The 25,901-nt window shown below is 34.2% G+C and overlaps 2 protein-coding genes and 1 long non-coding RNA gene across 11 annotated transcripts in view; 2 read left to right on the top strand and 1 right to left on the bottom strand.

The window, feature by feature from the left end:
* Positions 1–10,485, top strand: part of LOC105230047 (neuronal calcium sensor 2) — a 62,106-nt gene extending 51,621 nt beyond the window's left edge. For all 6 annotated transcript variants that reach the window (XM_049458130.1, XM_019991964.3, XM_049458131.1 and 3 more), the window contains 2 exons: positions 9,333–9,461; positions 10,113–10,485. In XM_049458130.1, coding sequence (XP_049314087.1) covers positions 9,333–9,461; positions 10,113–10,289 — 306 coding nt within the window. In that variant the 3' untranslated portion in view covers positions 10,290–10,485. The remainder of the gene's footprint in view (positions 1–9,332; positions 9,462–10,112) is intronic.
* LOC105230071 (neurocalcin homolog) overlaps positions 1–14,973 on the top strand; it is a 66,617-nt gene extending 51,644 nt beyond the window's left edge. For all 4 annotated transcript variants that reach the window (XM_049458126.1, XM_011210647.3, XM_049458127.1 and 1 more), the window contains exons 2-5: positions 11,793–11,887; positions 14,177–14,295; positions 14,382–14,570; positions 14,694–14,973. In XM_049458126.1, coding sequence (XP_049314083.1) covers positions 11,818–11,887; positions 14,177–14,295; positions 14,382–14,570; positions 14,694–14,888 — 573 coding nt within the window. In that variant the 5' untranslated portion in view covers positions 11,793–11,817 and the 3' untranslated portion in view covers positions 14,889–14,973. The remainder of the gene's footprint in view (positions 1–11,792; positions 11,888–14,176; positions 14,296–14,381; positions 14,571–14,693) is intronic.
* Positions 2,832–3,526, bottom strand: LOC125778822 (uncharacterized). The gene is made up of 3 exons (XR_007422960.1): positions 3,378–3,526; positions 3,028–3,251; positions 2,832–2,966 (listed from the first exon to the last, which is right to left on the bottom strand). It is a non-coding gene; the product is annotated as an uncharacterized LOC125778822 (long non-coding RNA).
* Positions 14,974–25,901: the final 10,928 nt, after the last annotated feature.

Genomic DNA, 25,901 nt, shown 5'->3' with positions numbered 1-25,901 from the left:
TCTAATTTGTAGAAAAAATATTGGACCACTATAGCATATAGCTGTCATACAAACTGAGCGATCGAAACAAAGTCCTTGTAGGAAAAGTTTTTTATTTGAACCATTATCTTCACGAAATTTGGCATGGATCACCTTCCAAAGCAACGGCATGTATAATATGTTGTTCAGATCGGACCACTGTAGATAGAGCTCTGATCAAATTCAATTTATTGTATGGCAACTTTTATTTGTGAAGGGTATTATAGTTTCGATACAATCGAAGTTAACGTTGTTCCTTGTTATACTATATGTATATGGTGTATAAAGATGTGTAAATATGTATATACAGTTGTCCACAAAATAATAGGAGTGCCAATCTGAAAAATGTGTTTGGCTGCATAACTTTTTTAAATCACATGCAAATGACGCGAAACAATAACGGTACATATAACGGGATACTAGCATTAAAATACAAAACAAATTTTTATTGTGATGATTGCTATTCTACTTCTGCTTTGCTAGTTCTCGAAGACACTTGTTATGGCTTTCCACAAAATAATAGGAGTGTTAGATATTCCGTTTTCAAAATAGTCCTTAACATAAAAAATTTTCACAAAATTAGAAAAGTAAATATAGTTCCATAATCTAGCAGCAATTTTAATTAGTTATTATTTTATTTAATCATTGAGTTTTTCTCCAGTGGGTAGAGGAATTCATTATATAGAGGAAACGCGGAAAACGATCAAAAAAATTGAGAAAACTAGGAAAAACTTATAAAGAGATTCAAAAAATTGTAAAATGCTCTCCTCAAATGATAGCAAATGCCTTTAATTATAGAAAAAAAATGAAACTCGTGGACAAAAGCGCAAAACATCCTCTTCAGACGATCGCAATATAGTACGCTACTGCAAAATTAATCATTTTGCTTCAGCCAGGAGCATCCATGACGAACTAAATTTGTCAGTTAATACTGAAACTGTTCGTAGACGCTTGGAGCAGAACAAATTATTTGACAGAAGTCCACGAAAAAGACCCCCATTAAAAAAGAAATACAAGGAAGCTCGCATACAATTTGCAAAAGGGCATGGCTCCTGACCCGTGTCTAAATGGCGAAACATGTTGTGGTCAGACGAATCCAAAGTTGAGTTATTTGGTAGTATAGGCTCTAGGAACCTTGTCCAACGTCCCCCTAACTCAGAATATAATCCCTGGTTTACCACAAAAACCGTTATACATAACGATGCCAAATCATGGTACGTGGTCGTTTTTCACATTGTGGTGTTGGTCCAATTCACTTAATTGAAGGCATCATGGACCACAGGGCATATGTCAAAATATTATATGAGATAAAGTTAACACATGCCTCATGGAATATGCCATTGATATGGGTATATCAACGAGATAATGACTCTAAACATACTAGCAAGTGCGCAAAAAAATGGTTTAGGGCCAACGGAGTTGAGGTTATGTGGTGACCTTCTCAGTTTCCTGACCTCAACTCCATTGAAAACCTGTGTACAGATATCAAGAAGAAAGTAGCTGAAGAGAAACCAATCAGTTCTAGAGATTTATGGCAGGTAGTGGAAGAGACTTGTAAAGAAATACCAATAAAGCGTTGCCAGGATCTGATAGACTCCATACCTCGGAGATGTGATGCTGTGTTAAATAAATCGAGGTCATTCAATGGAAAATTAATTATTTTAATATTCTGTGAAACTTTGGAAGCATTATATATTAAAAATATAGAACGGTCACGTATTCCATAAAATACTCCTATTTTTTTGTGGAACTAATTTCTTAGTTTACTTGATATAAACTGCGATATAAAATTTTGCTTATGCTTAATTGAAATAAATGAAGTCTGGAAATATTAATAGATCTTTAACAAATTACATTGTGCAAAAATTTTGAAAAAAACAAACATTTTTGTTAATGAAAAATAACAATTCGTTTTTCTCATGTGGCCACTCCTATTTTTTTGTGGACAACTGTACGTATATACTTGTATATATACATACCTGCCCAAAATAATAGTTACACAATAATTTTTCAAGTAAAGCTCATAAATAAAAAGTTTTATTTAAATTTTTAAGAAAAACGCAAACTTACTTATATTTTTCAAATATTTACAAGTTAAATTAAATAAACTTCATTTAGAAAAAAGCAAAATAAACAAATGTAGATCCATAAACATTTCATAGCTAAAATAATTGAGCAAGTTTATTTTAGCTACACTTTTAATAAGACAATTATTTTGGAAAAACTAAATATGATAAAACAGTTTTGTTATATGTTTAACATTACTCAGTGAATAGCCAGTATATCCGCCATTATTCTGGATTATTTTATTTATTCATTTGGGCATACTACTGATTTAAGTCTGACAGATTTCTTTAGGTATCTCATACCAAGTTTTTTTGTATGCACCCCCATAACTGGTCTTTGTTAGATAAAGATTGACTCGCCAAATTTTTTTAGTTCTCCCCAGAGGTTTTCTATTGAATTTAAGTCCGGGGATTGGCTTGGCCACTTTAAAACGTCTTCAAAATATTTCTTAACCAGTTTGGATGTATGTTTCGAGTCATTATCTTGCTGATATACCCAACGTAATGGTAAGTTTTCTTCAGCATAGGGTTTCATGACATTTTCAAGTATTTCCTTGCACAGTTGTTTTGATCGCATTAATGCCTGCGTAACGCCTGCGAACTGTTTGAGCACTTACTACATTTCCAATTTCTGCTGCTATCACCTTCGACGACTTGAATAGGTCCTTTTTACAAATAGTTATAATGTGGCGATCAAGAACTGTCCTCGTTTTTTGTGGCCTTCCACGAGTCTCCCTACTAGATTTTTGCTCTAAAGCATTTTTAACAAAATTATGTGACCTTTATATTAATTTCCCAATTTCCCGAAGCGATTTTCTTTGCTTTTTTGAGGTTTGAAACCAGTCGGGCTTCTTCAACAGTGTAATGTGTCTTTCGACCCATCTGATTAAAAAATAATTTAATTTAACTGCAGCATTTTGAGCTTTAATGAAAGAAAACTTACCAATTCAGATAGAAAAACTGGATAAAATTACGTTTGTTTTTACAAAAAGCTAAGTTCACTGATGTGTATCTATTATATTGAGCAATTTTTTTCTGAGTATTTACGCAAAACTGACGTACGCATCAACACGGGGATTCACATGCTTCTTCTCTTATAAATGGCGAGCCCAGTGCCGGTTTTAACACTAACAGCGCCCTGGGCGAGATTTCTACGGCGCCCTCTAACTGCAATTCAAACCCATTCGAAAAAAGGGAAAACATTAAATTTAATGAAATAACCGTTTATTAAAAGAAATAATTATTTATTATAAAAAATAACCATTTATTACAAAAACACTAATAAAATTTTACCTTTCTGGCCTTTCTATCAGCGAACTCTTTTATAAGATTGTCAAAGTCGATGGTTTCAGCAATTTCGTTTTCAATTAACAAAGTTGCTAACCGTTAACTATTAGCAACCGTTACAGGTATAGTTAATAATATTCGCAATGCTATCCATGCATTTGGATACAGTTCTTGTATTCTTGGAATCTGTTTAATATTGTACAAGAAAGACCAAGATTCCGAGTACTCATTTAACTGTTCGAACCTTTCATTGACTGAAATTAATGTAGTGTCCAAAAGACAAAAATTCAACCTCAAATTTTTTTTTCTGGAGAAGCTATAAGGTTATCGCGGACAATTTCAATAGCTTGACGCTTAACACGTCGAATTCTTGTTGTAGCTCGAAATACAGGTTCAATTTCTAGTTCTTCGGCCAACTCCTTCGCAGTTAAAATAGCGCTTTTAAAGCCTGTATTTCTGTAGTCTTCCAAGAATTTGCAGCATTTTTTCAACATTTCTGTACATTTACCAAGATCCATATCTGTTGAGTGTAGAGATTTACTTAAAATATTTATTTGATAAAGTATGTCATACCAAACAAGAAGATTTGATTTGATAAAGTATGTCATACCAAATATGAAGCTGAAATCTTTTAGCTGTTCGGCCAGAGTAGTAGCCTCAAGAGGCACCTGAATATCAGTTTTCTGAGTTTCAAGAGCCAAAGTAATCAAAGCATCATGGATAGTACTAATTTGATAACGGACTGCTTTAACACTACTTATTCTTGCTTCCCAACTGAGCTTTTTTATAGTATATAGTCCCAAGTGATCGGTTAGAATTTTCTATCGATGAACAGAAGCTGAAAACAATGTGAACAACCTCTGAAGTATCCCAAACAAAGTGACTGATCCTACGGATGTCTTAGCGCCAGATTTCTAGATTGTAGCTATGACAGCCACACGGCACATAAACAGCTAAGGGGCTTATGTCGAGAATTCTCCTTTGAACCCCAATATTTTTTCCTTTCATATTCGCCCCATTGTCATAACCCTGACTCCTGCAATCGTTCAATTCTAGTCCGTATTTATTTAAAACATTAATAATAACTTCAGTCAGTCTTTCATCAGTTGACTCATTGGCAGGTATAAATTCCAAGAAATGCTCTTTTACTGATATTTTTTCATTATCGTCTGATAAATCAACAAATCGTAATGTCAGCGAAAGTTGTTCTACATGACTAATGTCAGGAGTACAGTAAAGTTAAAACTTCTTATGAAAAGTGCTATTTTCATGAATTTTTAACATTTTAGACAAGTGTTTCAAGTTGTTATACACTTCAGATACTAAGTTCGACGTTGAGCTACTACCAAATAGTCTACAACAAAAACAATAAACTCGATCCTTAGAAACGGAGTAAATTAACCAACGGCGCTGAATTGTTTCATTGTTTGCAAGATTTTTTGTGAATATAATAATAATTATCAATGTGAGTTTGCACTGGGCCACTAGTAATTATATAATCAATGATTTTGCCATTTCGAGTGACTGGCCAAGTGGCAGGATCCAATATATTGGCGAAAACAGTACTAACGTCATCTAGAATTTCTATTGGTTGTACATCACCAATGGAGTTATCCGGAGCAGCATTTGTAATTGTACCACAGCTTATCATCTCACTTTGGGAAACTTTGTCCACAATCTCTTCAACACAATCTTCAGTTATCTGATTTGACTTGTCAGATAGAGGCTCCGCTACCGATACATTAATTTGTATTCCAGATGTAGATGGCATATTCAGGTCTTCATTTTTTGTTGTGATATATTTATCTGTATTCATGAACTTTTTTGTTCTCTGAAATTCCTTCTCTTTTTCTGCTTTCCGTTTTCTATATTCTGACCCAGATGGTTTCTTTTTTTTCTCAACGTTTTCAGACATTTTGTACTAATCAATTTTTGTAAATCAATAAAATCTGCAACAAATTAAACCTTTAGGTCCAATAATTTCTAAAAATAGATAAATACAATAAAATTTACAAATGAAACAACTTTAAACAGATTTAAATCGTATATTATGTTTTTTATGCTAAAATAATTGAGTTATTATTCGTTTTTTTCAAAAGACTTTGAACTTTTTTGTATGGAGCTTGGCTTAGGCTAAAATTTTAAGTACCTAAAATGTCGTATTTTGGTGTACACATAGGTGAACGTAAAACGTACTCCAATCGACAAATAATATACATAATTACAAACAACAAATACTTTTTGACAAGATGTCGTAAATGATATACTTTCTGAGAAATTTCAGTTTGAAAATGTAAAATAAAATAATGTATTTTCTACAAAAAATTATAGGTATTGCAATTATAATAATATGTATAACCAATATTACATTTTTTAGAAGCCACTTATTTCTCCGCAACCCCACGCCAAACATTTAAACAAACAAATGTCACCTCTTTATTATAATAATTATAGATAGATAAAAGTACTTACCTAATTAAATAATCCGATAAAAAATAAGTATACTATTCTTTTACACCATACAAATTTTTAGATAAAACTAATGTCACTCGATAGTAGAAACGAATAGTGACGAACATAGCATCGCAATGGGACATGGACCGACTGGTTACTACTTCGTGTCTGTTTGTTTTAAAATAATTGTTTTGTATGTGTACCGATTTTATGAATGCGAATGAGCTGAGATTGTTACGCTTCACTAAAATAACGCTAGCTCTTTTTAACCAAAAAGTTAAAAGGAGATAGACAATGTGTTTTTCTATGATTGGGGATTCCCCGTAAAATGAACTCCGATCGAACAGATTGAATAGTGCGTTCCATTCAAATGTTGCCAACATAAAAAAAAATCCGCTTAATTTAGAGAATTTACGACTAAGCAGACCTCGAACTATGAGCATGAGCTGGGGGGCGCCTGCGGCGCCCAACCCTAACACCGCTACTGGGCGAGCCCATATTATCTTAATTAAATTTACAGCATAACTTGTCGCATACAGCCCATAAAAAGTTTTTTAAACTACTGAGAGTATTGAGTTTTATAGTGTAAGTATTATTTTGAGCAGGTGTGTATATTGCGGTAAAGTGGCGCTCATGCAGATATATCCATGTTTGCCGATTGTTTGCTGGGTGCGTTGTTTTACCACTGGTTGTCCTGGTGGGCCGGCACGCCAATTTAAAGTTAGTTTTATCGCGTGGTGTGAGATAATAGTGTTTGGTTTATATACTTGGTATACATACTTATTTTTAAAGACAACAATGCGAAAAACGCAGTGCAGATACTTGTGTGTCGCATTTGTCTTAATTCCTTCATTAAATGGATTTATTTCTGTAAGCATTCATTTCAGCACGCACGATTAACCGAACGGCGGTACACGCCCCGCCGCGTTCACCTTACGCCTCAAATTCACTATTCAGCTGTCTTCCCATTCATGCGCTTCAAACCGAGTACAACAAAAACACAAAAATAGAGAAAAAGTAAAACAAAACTTTATGTGTGTATTTGTGTTCAAAGGAAGAGATGAACTGATGTAATTGATTTTACGCAGCCAGCTATACACACACTACAGCTGTATACTTACATTTCCAACAAAAAACAGAAAATGATAAGCGACAACTACTTTTATTGACATAACAAAAAACAAGTAATAGCTTGCAAAAAAGGAAGGGGGTACAAAACTGTCGTTGCAAAGACAATATATTGCATCGTACAAGTATAGTATATGTATGTGTAAATGCATGTATAGTATGTATGACGCTGGAACTGATATTTACGCCATTCTGCAGCATACGAATATATAATATGTATATGTACATATGTATCTACTTGTAATTATAATCTAATACTTACTACTATGAGCAAAAAATAGTAATGGCCGGTTTCACAGTAGCAGTGCTTAAGTAACAGCTGATTTTTGTTTTGAATTTTCAGATATTTCTCGAAAGAAGAAAAATAAGAAATAAGAAATTATTTTTTGTGAAAAAAATTTGGATTTCCACCAGCTCCAATAGGTGCTCCGATTTGCTAGCGGTGAAATTCGGGGTTCTTTTGTTGTTTTCATCCATTTTCGATCTACATATGTAACTTTCCTCGCAAATTGATGTATTGTCTATTATTATTTAAATATTTCAAACATATATTTGTGGATGACATTTGTAAAACATATGTTGCCCATAACGTTGCCATATATCATAATATAATTTTATAGAAATTAAGCATTGACTGTGAAATGCAAACGACTACTCAGTCTGAAACAATGCTTAGGTAAGATCTTATTTGGGCACCACTTAAGTATGGAATGTGAAACCGGACAAAAGACTGTTCATAATTTGAAAGTCTTAATTTATTCTTCAAAATCTATGTCGCAGCGTAATTTAGCGATACCATGCTGCAAAAACCAAGAGGCGTCGGGCCTAATTCGGGCCTCTTTTTACAATAGATGCATAACTCTAAAATAGTATTCCTTGTTAACAGTTAGGCTGGTCGTTTTTTTCCTGGCCGTAAGCATAAATCCAAACCTCACCGCCAGAAACAATATTTTTCATGATATTCTGGTTGTCGGAAAGCAGAAGTTAACGCTACGCTGTTTTTCGAAAAAATTTAGTAATTTTGGAACCAATCGTGCTTTCAATTTCCATAGACCCAAATTATCTTTAAAAATAAGTTATACTACTATATTCCAACGAAGTCAGTAAGATCTATGACTGATAATCGTAAATTCTCAAGCACTAATTCTTTTGTTTTATTGACGTGTTGATCATCAGTTGATGTTGATGGCCGTCCTAGACGTGGTTTGTTGTCAACGCGTTCTGTCCGCTCTTTGAATAATTTGTACCAATCAAAACCACTTGCTCGTGGCAAACAACCGAAGTCATAGCAACCTAGAAAAAGAAAATCTGTATTTTTTTGTATATCGGCTGCTGTTCGACTCCTCCATTTGTAAACCATTTTTTGTGAAAAAGTTACAACTTTAAAACTTCCACAAATAATATGTACTCATGTACATATGTATATAAAAATCCGAAGTAGAAAGTTTTCCCCACTTCATAATTTCCTTTTTGGCTAAGTTCTTGAATTTATTCAGTAAGTTATCGAACTTTTAGTGGTTTTCCACGTAACTGTGGTATGGGGAGGTTTTATTGTCTGATTTTTTACCCATTTTCACAGAGTTTGAAGAGGTGACGTTCTTATGCACTAAATTACCGTTTGGTATCTTAATTTATTCCATCGAATGTAATTGCAAAATCTAGAGTGATTTTGCAAAAAAAGGTTTTCCTTACTACCTCCTGCAGGAATAAACGAATAACTAGGCAAATTTTCAGGTCTTTCCTATTGTGCTTCGAGAGTACATAACGAAATAGCGTTTCATTTATATTATTTTAGAGGACCCGTCCACTCTTCACTGTGGCTGATACATAGGTAAGAATACTACTACCATCTATATGATTTCTATTAATACAAAAAAATGGATCATAATGAATCATGAATTTGGGCTCAGGGAAATCCACCTGGAAACAGGCGAAATGAGCACCGACGACAATGATGCTCTAACGAGGCGAAAGCGATTCTGAAAAGTGTTTTGGATGCTCTTTAATCGTAATAAAATCGAATTTTTGCGTCGGTGTATGACAATAGAAATATAGCTCCATCATTTCTCACTGGTTCTAAGCTACCTAGTCTCCTGTAGGCAGTTCAAAGGGGTTATGTTCGATATAGTGACAATAAGTACTTGTTGATATGTAGGCTTTTTATTTTAATAATGTTTTCATTAAAGTTTTATGTACACTGTGTATGTATGTGAGATAGGTTTGTATAAATTTGTACTCAATAATCATAAAAGCAAGTATAATTTTCCAAAAATTCTTGCGGTGTTCTTCGTTCCATAAAATTATAATAATACGAATTTCCCTTTCGAAACGTTTTATGGTTTTATTCTGAATAAATTCTTAATTAATCGCTTTATATAGGAATTTCTACTTGCTATAGACGTTACATCGAGTGGCACTCCCGAGGAGAAGCTTAAATGGGCTTTTCGCATGTACGACGTAGATGGTAATGGCGTAATTGACATACAAGAAATGACGAAAATTGTTCAGGTAGTATATATTGCATTGTACAATTATCATATGGAAATATGTATGTATGTATTCATGTGCAATTACACAGTTTTATTTGGTTTTACTTTTGATGTGAATCAGTTATTAAAATTCCCCAATTAAGTGTTTCATATTGTAGGTATATTTTTTTATTTATTTATGCCAATATATATATTTAGATATTCGACGTACAAAATATATATACAGTCCATTTATTTTAGATTATCGTAATCGAATAAAATAATTGTCTTGTGATATCAAATTATGCTGAAAAATTTGCGCTGAAACTATGAATTTTTTATCCGTTATAAAACGTTCGACCAATTTGAATATAAAGTTTCTTAACAGTTATACAAAGTATATCAATTTTCGTTAATTAGATTAAATAGTAACAAACAATCCCTGAAACACCCAGTATAAAAGTACTTTATGCCTTAAATTTTTGTAAAAAAAAATTAAACTCACAGTTTTTTTATTTATTTTCTTGTCTCTGTTGATATTTTTTGATGTCTACTGAAAATATTAATTTATTTTTACATACAATGCATACTTACATACATTTCTTACTTACATATTTGTAGCCAAATGTATGGCCTTACTCTTTTTGCTTTAATTACCTAAGCGCGTTATATTCTTTTCCACTTGTTGCAGGCCATATACGATATGCTGGGCGCGTGTTCATCGAATCGACCAGCAGATTCTGCTGAGGAGCGTGCAAAAAATATATTTGCCAAAATGGATGAAAATAATGATGGTCAATTAACTCAAGATGAATTTTTAAAAGGGTGTCTGCAAGATGAGGAACTTTCAAAAATGTTGGCCCCATAAACATAATTCAACACAAAACCCCCGGAAAAACACAAAGAACAAACCATACAAAATAAAAAAATAAAAAGAAAGAATTAAAACAATAACCAAATAAAATGGCCATTGTGGTTTATGTAATTTATTGAATCATTTATATCACAATATTTATAAATTTACATTTCCTAAAATGAATACTAAGGCATCTACTAAAAATTAATACTGTGTTTTAATGTTTTCACTCATGCATGTATATACTGTACATATAATATGTAGCAGTATGTATACAAGTATTTGTATATATGTACATATGTATGTATGCCTAGTGCACAAATATTATTTTATTTCTTATTTATTTGATTAATTTTCCTTGTTTAAGAGAAACGTACTACTATGTAAGAGGCATATGTATGTATGTTTTGGTAGCGTCTCAAAAATGTTTAATAATTTATTTTTTTTACATAGCGCTTCTCTTTTCGTATCGTTTGAATATTTAATATGTATTATTATTTTCAGAATTTTTAATTATTAAAATTATTTTTAATGTAAAATTTATAAAGAAATTGCCTTCACTCTGCCGTTTTGTTTACATTTCATAAATATATTACTCAGTTTCAGTTTGAATTGCACTAATAATTTGTAGAAAATTCGTTCTTGTATTTAAATAACAAAATATATTTTTATTAGCACTATTAGCGAAATAATTAATAATCGAATATAACAACTCTTGCATTGTAAGTTTTATAATTTTGTACAAATTAATCTTTAAATTAATTGCGTTTGTTTGCAAAACAAAATTTCAGACGGTTTAGTGGATTTTAGGAAACAGAAATAACTAAGTAAACAAAAATAAAAACACAAAATTAATTTGTTTCACAAATTCCGCACAAGTCATTGTGTTTGTTTCGTATGTGACTGCAGAAAAATGCAATAAAAGCTATTTTTAACGCAAAAACAAAAAAAATTACTTGATTCGACACATAGTGGATATGGGTGTTCATACATGTGTTGAAAATTATATTTGGACTAAAACTGAAATACTTATATATTTGTGTAGGTATGTAGATATTTGGCTTAGCTTCGAATAAGCGCTATTTTTTAAAATAATATTTCTTCTTTCGACGAATTCAAAAAAATTTATAAATAAATATGCTAATCAAAAAATTATGAATTCATATAATTTTTTAATAACTATAAAAAATCCTTCGAAATTATTGTACTATAAAGCTAACTTTAATTTGTGTCAATATAGATTTGAGAACTTTTCAATATGTAAACTAACAACAAAAATGCATCGTTTAATAATATTTTGGAACTTTTCGTATATCCTTTCAAGCAATAGCTCAAGCTCGCTAATAATATCTGTATTGTTCGAACTCTTAGCGCACACGATCAAAATAAAATACAAATGCAACATAAACGGTAACAAAGTTTAAGTTTTGTAGTTTTGAGTTTTTATTTTAAAATTTTAAATTATTTGTGGTTTACTTTAAATGTTTGAAATTAATCAATTTTTATATTTTACAGTGAAATCAAAGCATGAGTAATCAAAATGGGAAAGCAAAACAGTAAATTGAAACCAGAAGTCTTAGAAGACCTCAAACAAAACACAGAATTCACAGGTAACGATTTTAAAGTTATATAAAATATATCATGACTAGTAAAATGTAAGAGTGATGTGCTGAGACGATACTTTTAACTGCTGATTAATTCTCGGTAACGATTTAATAAGCAATAATTACTCGTTATCATTATTTGTTTTTATAACAATGAAACGTTCATAGAATACAAGGTTATGACAACCTTGTCATACTTACTGTGGGACGAATGTGAAGAACGAAAAAATATTGTTTATGTTACTGTTTTTTATTTAAATAATAATAATAAATTATATCATATCATTAAATTTATAATACCATTAAATAATAATAATAAATAATGTCAAAATACAAACAAATTTCGTCACCGCACTCTAGTTAAGCTTCTTCCAATTGTTTTTGAACAAGATTTTTTGTTATCAAAATGATTTGTCCATTTATACTTTTAAATATATATTTTTTAACATTAGATCATCATTTCTATTTTTTTTTTCAGTTGGCTTCGCCAACCCCCCTGTTTTTGTTTGTTTATAATAAAAAAACTTGGTTAAATCTTCATCTTTGGAAGAGCTAGAGAAATACAGTACATAGAAAAAGTAAGTTATCAAAGCAACAAGAGTTTTTTTTTTGAAAGCTATCAGTTTTTCCGCTTTATCGAATATCAACTTTTCTGTATATGTTCGGAAAGTACCTTTATTAAATTAAAAAAAAATCTCTTTTTTGCGAAATTTGGATGGCATTCTATAAATTACAAAAAAATTATTACACGTGTAATAATTATTTATTTTCTAAATTTTGAAATTGATTGGGTAAGTAAAGTTTTGGTTTTTTTAATTTCGAAATATTAATTGTCAAAAAATTAATTAAAAGTCAGGTTGCAATATGGAAAGTTATGACTCTCTACAGAAAGAAAATGAAGTCACAGGAAGAAGGACAAGGGGCAAAAATTTACACGAGAGTTGATACATTTTTTTTTTGATATCTCCAATTCTTAACCAAATCAGTTTCAAAAACTCGTGTTCGGTTTATAAAAATAGGTAAGAAGGATACCTAAGTGTTCGCAACAAATTGCGCCAAGCCAATATTTCCGGCCGCTTTGCAAGAAAGTTACCCAATTTAAATGAGGCAAATAAAAAAACGACAACCTCAAAATTTTTGCCACAAAGTGTTTTGGACTGATGAATGGATTATTAGACTTTATTGTTCCCATGACATGATTTCGTTTGGCTCTTACCCAAAGAAAAACAGTCGATACAAGTGCATCTTACCCGCAGTTAAGTCGGTGGAAAATTGCTTAATAGTTTGGGAATGCTTCTCAGCGAATGGCCCTGGTAATATTGTAGTCCTGGATTATGCAGTATATTTAAATATTTTAAAGGAGCACGGAATCCCCGAGGGTCAATGACTAATTACCTTCTTACTGCAAAAATCATAACAGAATATCTAAAAAATGAAAACCCCTCACTTGTCACCAATTAAAAATACTTACGCAATCCTAAAGATACGATTAGTTAGGTTTGAAGGATTACAAAAAGGATTGGACAAATTTCCTTCAAATTGACTCAATGCAACAAGAATTGTGGCAACTAGTAATTTGAAATTATTTCATAACGATTTTTTTCTACATGGAATTTACTGCTTATGCTTTTCCTTTTATAAAAGCAATGAGCTTCTTGTTTTAAAAATTCTTTAATTTAATACATTGATATATGGTCTGAATAAAAAATATATTTTGTTCCGAAAAATACAAATTAAATTTTGTTCTTATTGCTGTTTCATATTTCACTTTGATAACTTACTTTTTTCTATATATTTGAACCTCTAAATATACATACTTACGTATTATGGATATGCAAATATGAAGTAAAATAAATAATAATAATAATAAGAATTGTACTAAATCATAAAAGTAGAAGTGGAGAAAAACATATTCTTTGATATGTATGTAGGTTTTTCTTCCACATTTTAAGACAAGAATAATATTATAACAGTACCCTTATCCATATTGGTTTATTTCGATTTTTATATGGCAAAATTGTCAAAAATTCATTTTTATATTACTATTACTCACGAGATTTCAATGAAACCTTAACAAATAAAAAGTTTTCCGTACAAGGACTTGAATTTGATCGGTCAGCCATATGCTATAATTCGTGAAATATAAAAGTTTTCATGTCAATAACTCAAGAACTGTATATATGTATGTATATATATAGACGGACAGACAGACGGACATGTTTAGATCGATTCAGCTCGTACGCTGATTATTTATCCATGTAATATTTTTAAAATACATATGTATTTTCTTTACAGATGCAGAAATCCAAGAATGGTATAAAGGATTTTTGAAGGATTGTCCTAGTGGGCATCTCTCTGTTGAGGAATTCAAAAAAATATATGGAAACTTTTTTCCATACGGCGACGCAAGTAAAGTAAGCATAAATCTCATTCTAAAATGCACGTGTTATAAACTTACTATATTATAGAATATTTCAATAAAAATGTAATTTGCTTTTAGTTTGCTGAGCACGTATTCCGCACATTCGATGCCAATGGAGATGGCACGATTGATTTTAGAGAGTTTCTATGCGCGCTAAGCGTAACATCACGCGGCAAGTTAGAACAAAAGTTAAAATGGGCGTTCTCGATGTATGATCTAGATGGAAATGGTTACATTTCCCGACAAGAAATGCTGGAAATCGTCACGGTTGGTGCATATTTGATGAAAGATATGAATTTCTAATATAATTATATTGCTCTTTACTCCTCTTTGCTATCGATGTAGAAATATTTACTTATAAATTTCATTCATTATTTTTTAATTTTGCAGGCAATTTATAAAATGGTTGGTTCAGTTATGAAAATGCCGGAAGACGAGAGTACGCCAGAGAAACGAACGGATAAAATATTTAGACAGATGGATCGAAATAAAGACGGCAAATTAAGCCTCGAAGAGTTCATTGAAGGCGCGAAGAGCGATCCGTCAATCGTTCGCTTATTACAATGTGATCCTCAAACACATTAACTTTTATATATATACAAAGTTATAACAAGCAATAAACAATTAATCTCAAATACATGCAAAATAATAAAGTTATAAAACAATTAAACACCTTTTGGAAATGGTTATGGAATGAAGGTTGGTTAAAGTGGTGGAATTATTTGAATTGAAAATTGGTTGGTGCTGTTGTTGTGGCGGCAGAATTCAGCCGAGTTGGCAGTTATTGGCCGGATATAATATCCGGGCACGTTCCGGTTACGTAGACTCGACTGTAGGGGGAACAGAATTGAAAATTGGTAAATGCAATCGTCTTAAAACTGCTTAGAAGTCCTCTATCCGAGGTCTGTGCTAGATACTTGAACGAGCTTTTTGATCTATTGTGTTGAGTGAAAGGTGAATTAGTTTCCTCGACATTAGCTCTCTCACTTCTCACTCTCAATAGTCATTTAGTTTTATCTGAAACATATGATATGAAAAACTAAATTATGTATAATCGATTTTATATACTAAAAATTATTAATTTTGTTTGTCAAGAGAGAATGACTCAGTCCTACAATACAAGAGAGACCTTCTTGCAATTAGCCACCCTCTAATCGTGATAACGACTTTTATGTCATCCTTGTAGGTTTTTTAATAGAACCCTGCTGTGTGAAGGTTGAAAAACGGATGCCAAATGTCATAATTATGTGGAGGAAGGCGAGGTGAAAGCATTTCGTAACTTTCGCCTCGACTATTTGTTTATTTTTGTTTTTTGCCGACTAAAGTTGAAAATCTTGCACGTTATATTTTCGATGAACTTAATATATTCAATAATTGACTCTCAGAGCTCAATGCGCTTCATACATGAACCTACATATACATATATGTATGTACTTGTAAGTACATATGTATATTTACACATATGAACCTATCTATATATATATTTACATAAATAAAAAACGAAAAGAACAACAACGTTAGTCTGATTAAAACTCGAGAACGGCTGTGCCGATTGAGCTGATTTTGGTTTTAAAATGTTTGTCGTAGTCCAGGGTAGGTCTAAACGATGAGCAAATAAGGAAAAATTGCGAGTAAGATAGAGTAAGACGACAATTTCATTTTCCCATATAAAAGTTGAACAAAATGTATGTACGCTCATAATTTTCATACGACTGAACCAAATTTGATAATTCTTTTTTTAAAATGTTCGTTGAGGTTCAAGGATGGTTTTTGCGGAGAGAAACATTCAAATAATTGCCGGAAAACCACTAAAAACAGCCCTTTTCTTTTTCTCATACAAACGAATGAATGTTTGCTCGTTAGTAACGCTAAGAGAACGGCTGAACCAATATTGACGAAATTTTCAGAGGTTGTCCGTGGGGGATCAAGGAAGGTTTAGAAGTAAAAATATCTTATACTTTTCATGAAAAGTCGGAAAATTGGATTATTCCAAAAAGTAACTTTTTCCATACAATTTTTTTTCAATTTTTCTTTGTTTTGTTTTTCAATATTTTGATTTGTAAATTATTTGAATAGTTCAATTTCGGTCGCTTGCTTTTTATTCCGCCTATTCAAAATAAAAATTAGTGAAAGTTATTCAGTGAAAACTTTAAGTGTGTTTCACACAAAGAGGTCAATTGTAGATTGAAATTTGTTACGAAGCCACCAAGAGGTCGCCCTAATATCGGTAGGTGTTCTTTATGCCATCAAAGTATGGCAGCCCAAGGCAAGGCAAGCCAAGAAGTACTCCCAAGATGCGGTGACATACTGTCAGCGTCAAAAGAAAGTGTACAAGTTTTTTTATTACATAAATAATTGAATTTCATATATTTGTTAAATGAAACAATGGGACATGTTATATTTTTTGAAAATGGTATTTACTTGTTTTTTAAATTATGAGAAAATAAAATCAAAATTCTTACAACAACAAAAGTTATAAACAAAAAACTTAAAATTCTTCATTTTTTTTGGCGTCAAAAGAAAGTGTACAAAGTGTTAATGTGTGACATAATCAATAATTAGTATTTTGTTTGTTTTCCATTTACTTTAATTACAGCATGTAAACGACGCGGCATTGAGTTGACATTCAAAATATAGCGGATTATTGAAAAACCGCTGGTTAAATGAAAAGTAATACAAATCAGTCATTCTTTATGTTCGTTAAGTAGTGATTAGTAGAAAAATCAGAATTGTAAGAGCAATGGGTAAACAAACATCCATTGATATACGCGAACTTGTGTTGAAACTCCATAAAGAAGGAAACAATTTAAGAGAAATCGGTTCTACTATTAATAGAAGTCATAATACTGTAAAAAAAATAATTGACAAGCAAAATATGTATGGAAAATTGGAAAATCGTCCCAAATCTGGTAGACCAAAGCGATTAAGTGGTGCTGATGTTAGGTCTGTTGTACAAAGTGTAAAGATAAATCCTTCTGAAAGTGCGGTAAAATTATCGAAAAATATTTTGGAAACGTCAGGGATAGCTGTTAGTGCCAGTACAATTCGCCGCGCGTTACATGCAAATGGCCTCCATGGAAGAGTTCCGCGGAAAAAGCCTTTAATTACAAAAACCAACGAGAAAAAGCATTTAAATTTTGCTAAAAAGTATCAGTGGAAGGACATTCCGTTTTGGAATAACGTTCTTTTTAGCGATGAGAGCAAATTTGAGGTTTTTGGAAAGAAAAAAGCAACAAAAATTTTGAGAACAAAAAATCAAACATTTGCCGAACAAAACATAATAACCACAGTGAAGCATGGGGGAGGCTCGGTGATGGTGTGGGGGTGTATGGCAGCGAGCGGGGTTGGCAATTTAATATTTATAGAAAGCACTATGGATAAGATGGATTACTTGAACATCCTGAAGAGTAATTTATATTCTAGTGTCGAAAAATTGCATTTGGATCCGTGTTGGATATTCCAACAGGACAATGATCCTAAACACACGGCGAAGATTGTGAAGGAATGGATGCTTTATCACGTGCCTAAGCAATTGGATCACCCCCACAGTCACCGGATCTTAACCCCATCGAGCATCTTTGGGAATACCTGGACAGAGAAATAAGAAAACAAACAATTAGCAGTAAGGAGATGCTCAAATCCGTTCTAACAGAGGAATGGCTAAAAATCACACCGGAAGTAACCGCAAATCTGGTCAACTCAATGCCGCGTCGTTTACAAGCCGTAATTAAAGTAAATGGAAAACAAACAAAATACTAATTATTGATTATGTCACACATTAACACTTTGTACACTTTCTTTTGACGCCAAAAAAATGAAGAATTTTAAGTTTTTTGTTTATAACTTTTGTTGTTGTAAGAATTTTGATTTTATTTTCTCATAATTTAAAAAAGAAGTAAATACCATTTTCAAAAAATATAACATGTCCCATTGTTTCATTTAACAAATATATGAAATTCAATTATTGATTTAATAAAAAAGCTTGTACACTTTCTTTTGACGCTGACTGTACGTGCGGAATTATGGATCGATGTAAATCAGCAAGCGATCGTCACGATGTTACAGCACGACTTTTCAAACAACAGTTACGATGTTTGATTGACTTTATCTTGAAGCAACGTACATGTGGTGCTGTTGGATGCTAAATGTACTCTGTTGAGTGGCAAAATACGCACGCACACATTCTTCTTTCGATGATGGTTACACCAGATCAAATTGATGAAATCATTTCTCCGGAAATTCCTGATGTAGAGAAAGATCCAGAATAATATGAAGTGGTGGAAATAAATATGGTTCATGAACCTTGCGGACACTACAATCCTTTTTCGGTTTGCATGTCTGACAATAAATGCACGAAACACTGTGTGCTTTTTTTTCGGAAACACAAACTGGAAATGATGGATATCAACTCTATCGACGTCGCTTACCAAATAACAGAACATTCAGCATTTAACTTAGAAGAGTGAATATCAAAGTTGACAACACATGGATCGTACTATATTCACCACCATTGTCTAATTCATATTCAAAACTCATATCAATTTTTAATATGGCAGTTTGGTGAATTCGATAAAATACGTTTGGAAGTACGTCACCAAAGGAAGTAACATGGCAATAAAGCGCTTTGTTGGATATTTTCTTTTGCAATTCATGAACGTTTTCCGACCGTTGTGCGTCTCGCAGTTAATTTGGAGATTGGCCAAATAGTGTATTTCACCCCAGAGAATACAGTATCGCCAGTGGAATCATCGCCAGCAACAAAATTAACATTGACGAGTATTTTCTCAACTTTCATCAGTGATTCGTTTGCGAGAACATTGCTCTATTCGGAAATACCTTGATATTAGGGGTATTCAGACCGAAGCCTGTAATTTGGTAATTCATTAGTTAATACTTCGTTAAAAGGCTTACCTGTGAACATACTTTTTGCTCTACCTTGGTAATATGGTAAATTTTATTTCGAAACAGCTGATTCAATTTTATTAAATAGTAAAAAAGCCTCAACAAAGTGCAAAATCAAAAATTGTCAGTCTTTTAATTGAAAATTATGTGGAGCAGATCAAATTTATTACTGGTAAGTACTTTAAATTGATGTACAGAGGAACAGGAGAACAGCTGATGTGATATTACCGAATAAGGAAACAATTATCAAGCCAGATGGATAGTTCGTTACTCGGTAGAACGATAGTCTGTTAATTTTACAAAAACAAAATACATGTAAAAAACCGCGGAACAACGACTGACGAATTAACAAGGGGTTACCCCTATTATACATGGAACGCATCGTCGAAGAAATAGTTACGCAGAAAGCAAGGCCAACCAGTAGATTGACATCCAGGTGTCTTATCAACTAATGCATTTACACAATCCACCCGAAAAACGACGATTGTTTCTACCTTTGGTTGCTATTGATTAATGTACGCTGTTCAACTTTATGTGAGTCATTGCTTACTGTGAATGGTTCGATATGTACAAGTGTGGAGAAGTAAGCCAGCAATTACAATTGCTGGAACACGTTAATCACTTGAATGAAAATTTCCATTTCCAAAGACATTTTACATCGTCTTCGCTAAAAATTGGAAATGGTACAATTTCGGTTGATACTTCCGGTGGTTCGGTATCAATTCCATCTTCCCTTTATCAATTCACGAAAGATGAACTCATCACAAATGTTCGGACATTGGCCAAATTATCATAACTACGATTCCTTAAGTGCACGCACAATGTTAGCTGCCAAAAATACCGATGTTGTTGACTAGACTGACTGAACTAGAAGATTCAAAGTCAAATTCCGGGAGACTTGCGCTCATACAAATCGATCGATCGTCTTGACTATGTGGTATTTCTAAATTCTTTGGGCAGGCTTGGTATGCCACTGCATCATTTGCGTCTCAAAGTAGGATTCGTCATTATGTTTCGCAATCTTCATGCGCCGAAAGTGTGTAATGGAACCCGACTGATTGTGACGCACCTATCGAATACAAGGGGGAGAATGCTTTATTCTACGAATTCCTTTGAGGTCTAACGATTTCTCATTTAAGTTCAAACGTATTCCGTTTCCAGTGAAAATTGCATTTGAGATGTCAATCAACAGGACCTAACGATAGTCGCATAGTGTGAGGCATAAATTTGGAAATGCTATGTTTTCACACGGCCGTGGCGTGCTTACGAGTTGGAAATCCATCTTTTCTGTACACCGGAATAGAAACCAAAAAATGTTGTGCTGAGTTACATTGAAAAAAAAAAACAAAAAAAATTAAATGATAAATTTAACTTTCTTTTCATTTCAAAATACATAATTTCACGCAGGACAACGGGTGCGGGGTCAGCTAGTTACTAAATATATGTACACAAATATATCCCTAAAGGAAGACACCTGAATACTGTAATTTTTCGTGTTATACATTATGAATAGCTAGAAAGAACTAAAAATTAAGTTAGGGAAATTATTAACAAGAAACAAACATTTTATGAACAAATTTGCTTTTTATCTCCAAGCGAGGCGGGCCATTGCAAAGTTATTTGAATTGCAAGTGTGACAAAATATTTGTTTATTCATCATATTTTCTATACATCCAACCCAATACCAAAATTTGGATTATGTACGTCATCAGTCTACCTATCATAAGCGTTTGTGTATCCTGTCCCCATTTGTGTAATATTATTTATTATTTGTTTTAGTATACAGGAATTTCAATATCGGTCAATTGCTTAGTACCTGTTGTTTACAATGTTTTGGAGTTTGAGTACATTAAATGTCTTTATCTTTTAGTACGGTTAAGGTAGGCATTGAAGAATAAATAAATACACAAGCTGTATGTTAGTGACTTTTTCCTAAGAGCCACCGTATCTGTGATATAATGAAACAGAACGGTCGTCATAATATGCTCACATTTCCAGTGATATACGAGTAGTTTCTCGTAAGTTAGTGTGCTTAGCGCGCTTTGCGTTGGTTTGAGCCGATGTGTGAGAGCTCGCATTGTCATGGTGCACAATGATTCGTCTCTCTTGTTCGTTTTTCAAATTTCTCCGAAGACTTCAGGCAAACAAATGGTGGTGTACCACTCAGAATTGACCGTCCTACGTTGCTCAAGCGGAACAGTCGCCACATGACCAGTTTTGCCGAAGAAACAGGCGACCATTTGCTTCGAAGTGCTTCTTTCACGAACAACTTTCGTTGGATTTGGCTCGTCTTGGAAGAGCCACACGGTCGATTGCTGTTTTGTTTCGGGCTCATACGCATAGATCCATGATTCGTCACCTGTGACGATCTTATAAACGTCTTTTGAAGCACCGCATCGTATTTTTTCAGCATTTCTTTACACCAATCCACACGAGCCTTTTTTTGAGCGTTTGTCAAATTGCGCGGGATCCAACGAGAACAAACCTTTTTTACGGCCAGGTGTTCACGCAATATCGAATGTATGCTGGTGGGAGAAATGCATAGGCATGCCTCTATCTGAAGGTATGTTACCTGATGGTCTTGCATTATCGGTTCACGTACGACATCGATGTTTTCTGGCACAACGGCTATTTTTGGACGACCTTCACGGAATTCGTCTTTGATCGAGCGTCGGCTACAGGCCCGTAGCCAGCTTTTCACTGAAGTAAAAACATATATAAACTTTAAATTTTCTGTTTATTAAAAAAAAAAACAATATAAATTCATATACATATTACTTAAATTATTTGGTAGTTGTAACTTAAATAAGTAATATTTTTCTTTTCTTCTTGTATATCATTAATTACTTCATCTGGATCTATTTTAATATCCCAGTGCACTGAAATAACAGCAAGTGCACTCAGCCGCTCATTGCCCATCACACTGCGTGGTAAAGTTTTTATTCTTTTTAAGGTTGAAGAACTTCTTTCGAAGGAAGCGGTCGTCACTGGAAGAGTTGGTAAAATTGTAAGTAGGTAGTGAATATTTTTAAAATACGTTGCATCGCAATGTTGCAGTAATTTCAACACTTCTATGGTTGGATCTATTGTTGATAAGCTGGCACACCACAATCGATACTCTGATTTTAATGCTGTCATTGATATTTGCTCCTCGAAGTAAATAGTTAAATTTTTTAATTCTTCGGCATTATCAATTACAGCAAAACCTGGGAGTAGAATTTGAAATGACGAGAGTATATCCTCATTCACTAATAAACGTTCTGTCATGTTTTGAATCAGAGCGTCAACGCATGGAATAAATATTGTAACTCTGAAGTGGCTTTCAGGGGTTGTGCAAGGTGGATTAGCACGAGTAGTTTGACGCGAAGTCACTCTAGGCACTACAAGATCTATGTCAAAAAGATCTTTAGACATTTGTGATGCTGTTTGGAAAATATCGTTGAAAAAACCATCCGCTGTTTCTCTTATCTGGTGCAGAGTTCTTATTAATTCTTTGGCTCGGTTCATTGCTGATACAAAATCCATAGATTTTTCTTGGAGTTGCACAGACAGTGGCAGCGTTAAGCTGAACAATTGCTCACAGACGAATAGACTAAGCAAAAAATCGCTTTTCTCTACCGCTGCTAAGAAGGCTGATGCTTTAGACGAAATAGACCATGTCTTACTCGAAATTATTTTCAAACTTAGTACAATGAATTTGAAAAGCTCCACAAAGCTTATAATGCTTTCATGCCTTTCTATAAACCTTGTTTCACAAAGGCGAACAAGTCGTCTTTTTTTGCTTTCTGGTGTGTGCTTCTGTATAACGTCCTGGAAAGTTGTGTTTGCATTTGAATGGTTTCTAAATAAATTTGCTATTTCATTGACAATACCAAGGCAGTTCCGTATTGAAGGTAATGACATAGTATTAGAAAGCGCAAGGTTCAATCGGTGACTAGCGCAATGAACATATCGTGCTTTTGGATACAGTTGTCTTATCCTGATTTGCACTCCACTTAAATGCCCTGACATGTTTGCTGCTCCGTCATATCCCTGTCCAACCAACTTCGCCATATCAGCTTCAGCCCTCTAGCCGCCCCCCTCCCCCCCCTGGCTACGTGCCTGGTCGGCTACGATTGAATTCGTTGTACCAGTTTTTCACAGTGCTATAGGATGGTGCTTCATAGCCATGCAAAGATTTTAGTTCATCGATGCACTCTTGTCGTGATAATCCACGTCGAAAGTTGTGAAAAATTATCGCACGAAAATGTTCACGAGTTAATTCCATTTTTTGGCCGAGATGAATTTTTTAATTCACGATTAAATGACAAAACGTTCTGAGTGATGATATGCTAAAAAATGTCAAACTTTCCAATAGAAATGTCAGATTGCATCTGGCAACATTTAGTGTTGCCTAGGCCAGAAATATATATAGCAGCCCTCGTATCTTGATGAAACTTGATATACAGATTCCTTAGTACAAAAAAAACTCGAGCTTGTAGAAAGATCACGCTCACAAATCGCCACCCATATACTTAATATAAAGATTTTATAAAGATTTGTTTTTCGAAAACGGTTATCCTTCAAATTTGTCAATTGATGTAGTCGTATATCTTTAGCGTTAACTTATTACTTTAATGGTATCCAATGACTCTTATATGAAATACAATAACACTTCGAAACTTTTACTTTGGAAAATGAACGTTTTTTATTTATATACAATATAAAATGTGTTAGCTAGAATAATGTTCTGGTAGCGTCAGAAATTGCTAGAATAATAATTGTTCAGTGGCATGAGAATTGTAACTGCAATTCAGCTCAACAGCTGTAATTGTTGTTGCAGGCGGATTTGTCACATTTCAGTGTCTTTGGCGATGCATGCTGGCTTGAGCCTGTCCACGGAGACAACTTTCTCTCTTCCATCGACTTTAACTTAAAAAATGGGTGGTTCTAAAGGTCGCTTTACTGCATCGATGCGGAGAAAAACGTGAGGGCAAGTGTTCGAGTTTTTTCAGGATGAGAATTTGAGATTTATTGTGATGAGCAGTTAGTGTAGGCCTTAATCTTCTCATATGCTCACGAAATTTCTCGAAGAAAATCTGTTGGTCCGGTGGCATGTCCTCTGAAACCAAAAATTCTCCGGGAACACGTAAACCTGTGCCAAATACAAGGTCAGCAGGTGAGGCGTTTAGGTCTACTTTATAGCACGTGCGAAGACCTAGGAGCACCGTTGGAAGAACTTCCGGTGATTGCGAATGATAGGGCGTTGTTCTTATCAGATGGGCATCAATCAGCCGTGTCAAAGCCGTGAAGAGTGCAGACTCAATCTGTGTTCCTTGATCTGTGGTGATGGTGAGCGGTGTGCCGAGCTGAGTAATCCATTTCGAGTAGAAAGCAGTGCAAACAACGCCAGCCTATGATTGTTAAACAATACCTGAGATGATTAACATCTGGAAGTTCAATGAGGTCGAGGTGTACACGTTTGAACCTAGCGTCACCTATCGTTGCCACGGTATGCAGTTGCAGGACCAGTTCAGTGCGTCCTTCTTGATGCTCGGCCAAATGTACTTTTGCTTGAATGCGCGGGCCATAACTCGACCACTGGGATGAGAGAGTCCATGGACTGTGTCGAACGCCACTCGGCGAAGATTTTTGGGAATGAAAGGTCTTACCACATCGGATGATATGTCACAATTGATAGACGTGGGGATTTCAAAATCGCGTTGTTGTCGCGAATAAGTTGCTGCAGTTCTTCATCCTCTTGTTGCTCATGCGTTCAGCTGGATGTCACTTCTTTTTTTGCGAAATTACTGAAATTCATAGTGAGACTGTTGTTGAAGACCTCGGTGGGCTCCCTCATCGAATTTGCTGTGATAGAAACAAAGACCTGATATTCCTGAAGTTCGAGATCGTCATCGTAGACGTCTCTCGCTGCTTTTGCGGGACAACTCGGAGAGTGCGGCTGTCGGTGTCCATATGGCTCGCTCTTGGTTGCTGAGCCTGTGCTCGACAGAGGACCTGGTGTCGTAACTGTGATGTGGCTGAGAATGAAAACCACTGTTTGTGACGGCCTGGACATGAGTTGGTAAAGCCTGGATACTGGTTGACATAACCTGAGAACTAGTGTGGTTTTCCATGGCACTGTCTGCAGCCTCGGCGAGCTGGTCAAGAGTGCTGTTATTCTGGATGGCTTTGAGGATTTTGCATACGATGTCAGATAGCAGCACCAACCATTTACTGCGAAGAAGCTCTTCTGATGCTCTGTTGTCAGCCTGGATCCTCATCTCCCTGAGAAGCTGGCTATCATATACTTATCATATCATGATCTGGTGGTGCCCTGATGATGTCTGACACCTCCTTGAGTACTTTTGGCTTCAAAGCGCCGAACGATTGCCTGGTACATACTATTGTCGTTCCTGATGTTTCGTGACCCCAGCTGTACATGTGTGTGGAGTCTGAGTTGTGTGACTGTCATAATATGTGCATCGTTATTAGACTGGACGTTGCGATACGGATAGTGATTGTTAAAGTTGCCTTGTACCGCATTGAAATTAATGTTTGCACCAGATGGTCTGTTGTCTGTGACAGAAATGCCAGTTGCTGTGTCGCTGAAAAGCATGTTCTGACCGTCTCCGGATAATAAAGAATTCTGTAGCAGCAGGTCATCTCGCCGCTGCTGCTGCGTCTCTTGTTGATTTTGCTTATGGCGAACAGGTG

Source organism: Bactrocera dorsalis, chromosome 5, assembly GCF_023373825.1.
Source record: "Bactrocera dorsalis isolate Fly_Bdor chromosome 5, ASM2337382v1, whole genome shotgun sequence".
Taxonomy (NCBI): Eukaryota; Metazoa; Arthropoda; class Insecta; order Diptera; family Tephritidae; genus Bactrocera; species Bactrocera dorsalis.
The sequence above is the reverse complement of the archived record's forward strand: the minus strand, read 5'-3'. Positions and strand labels throughout refer to the sequence as shown.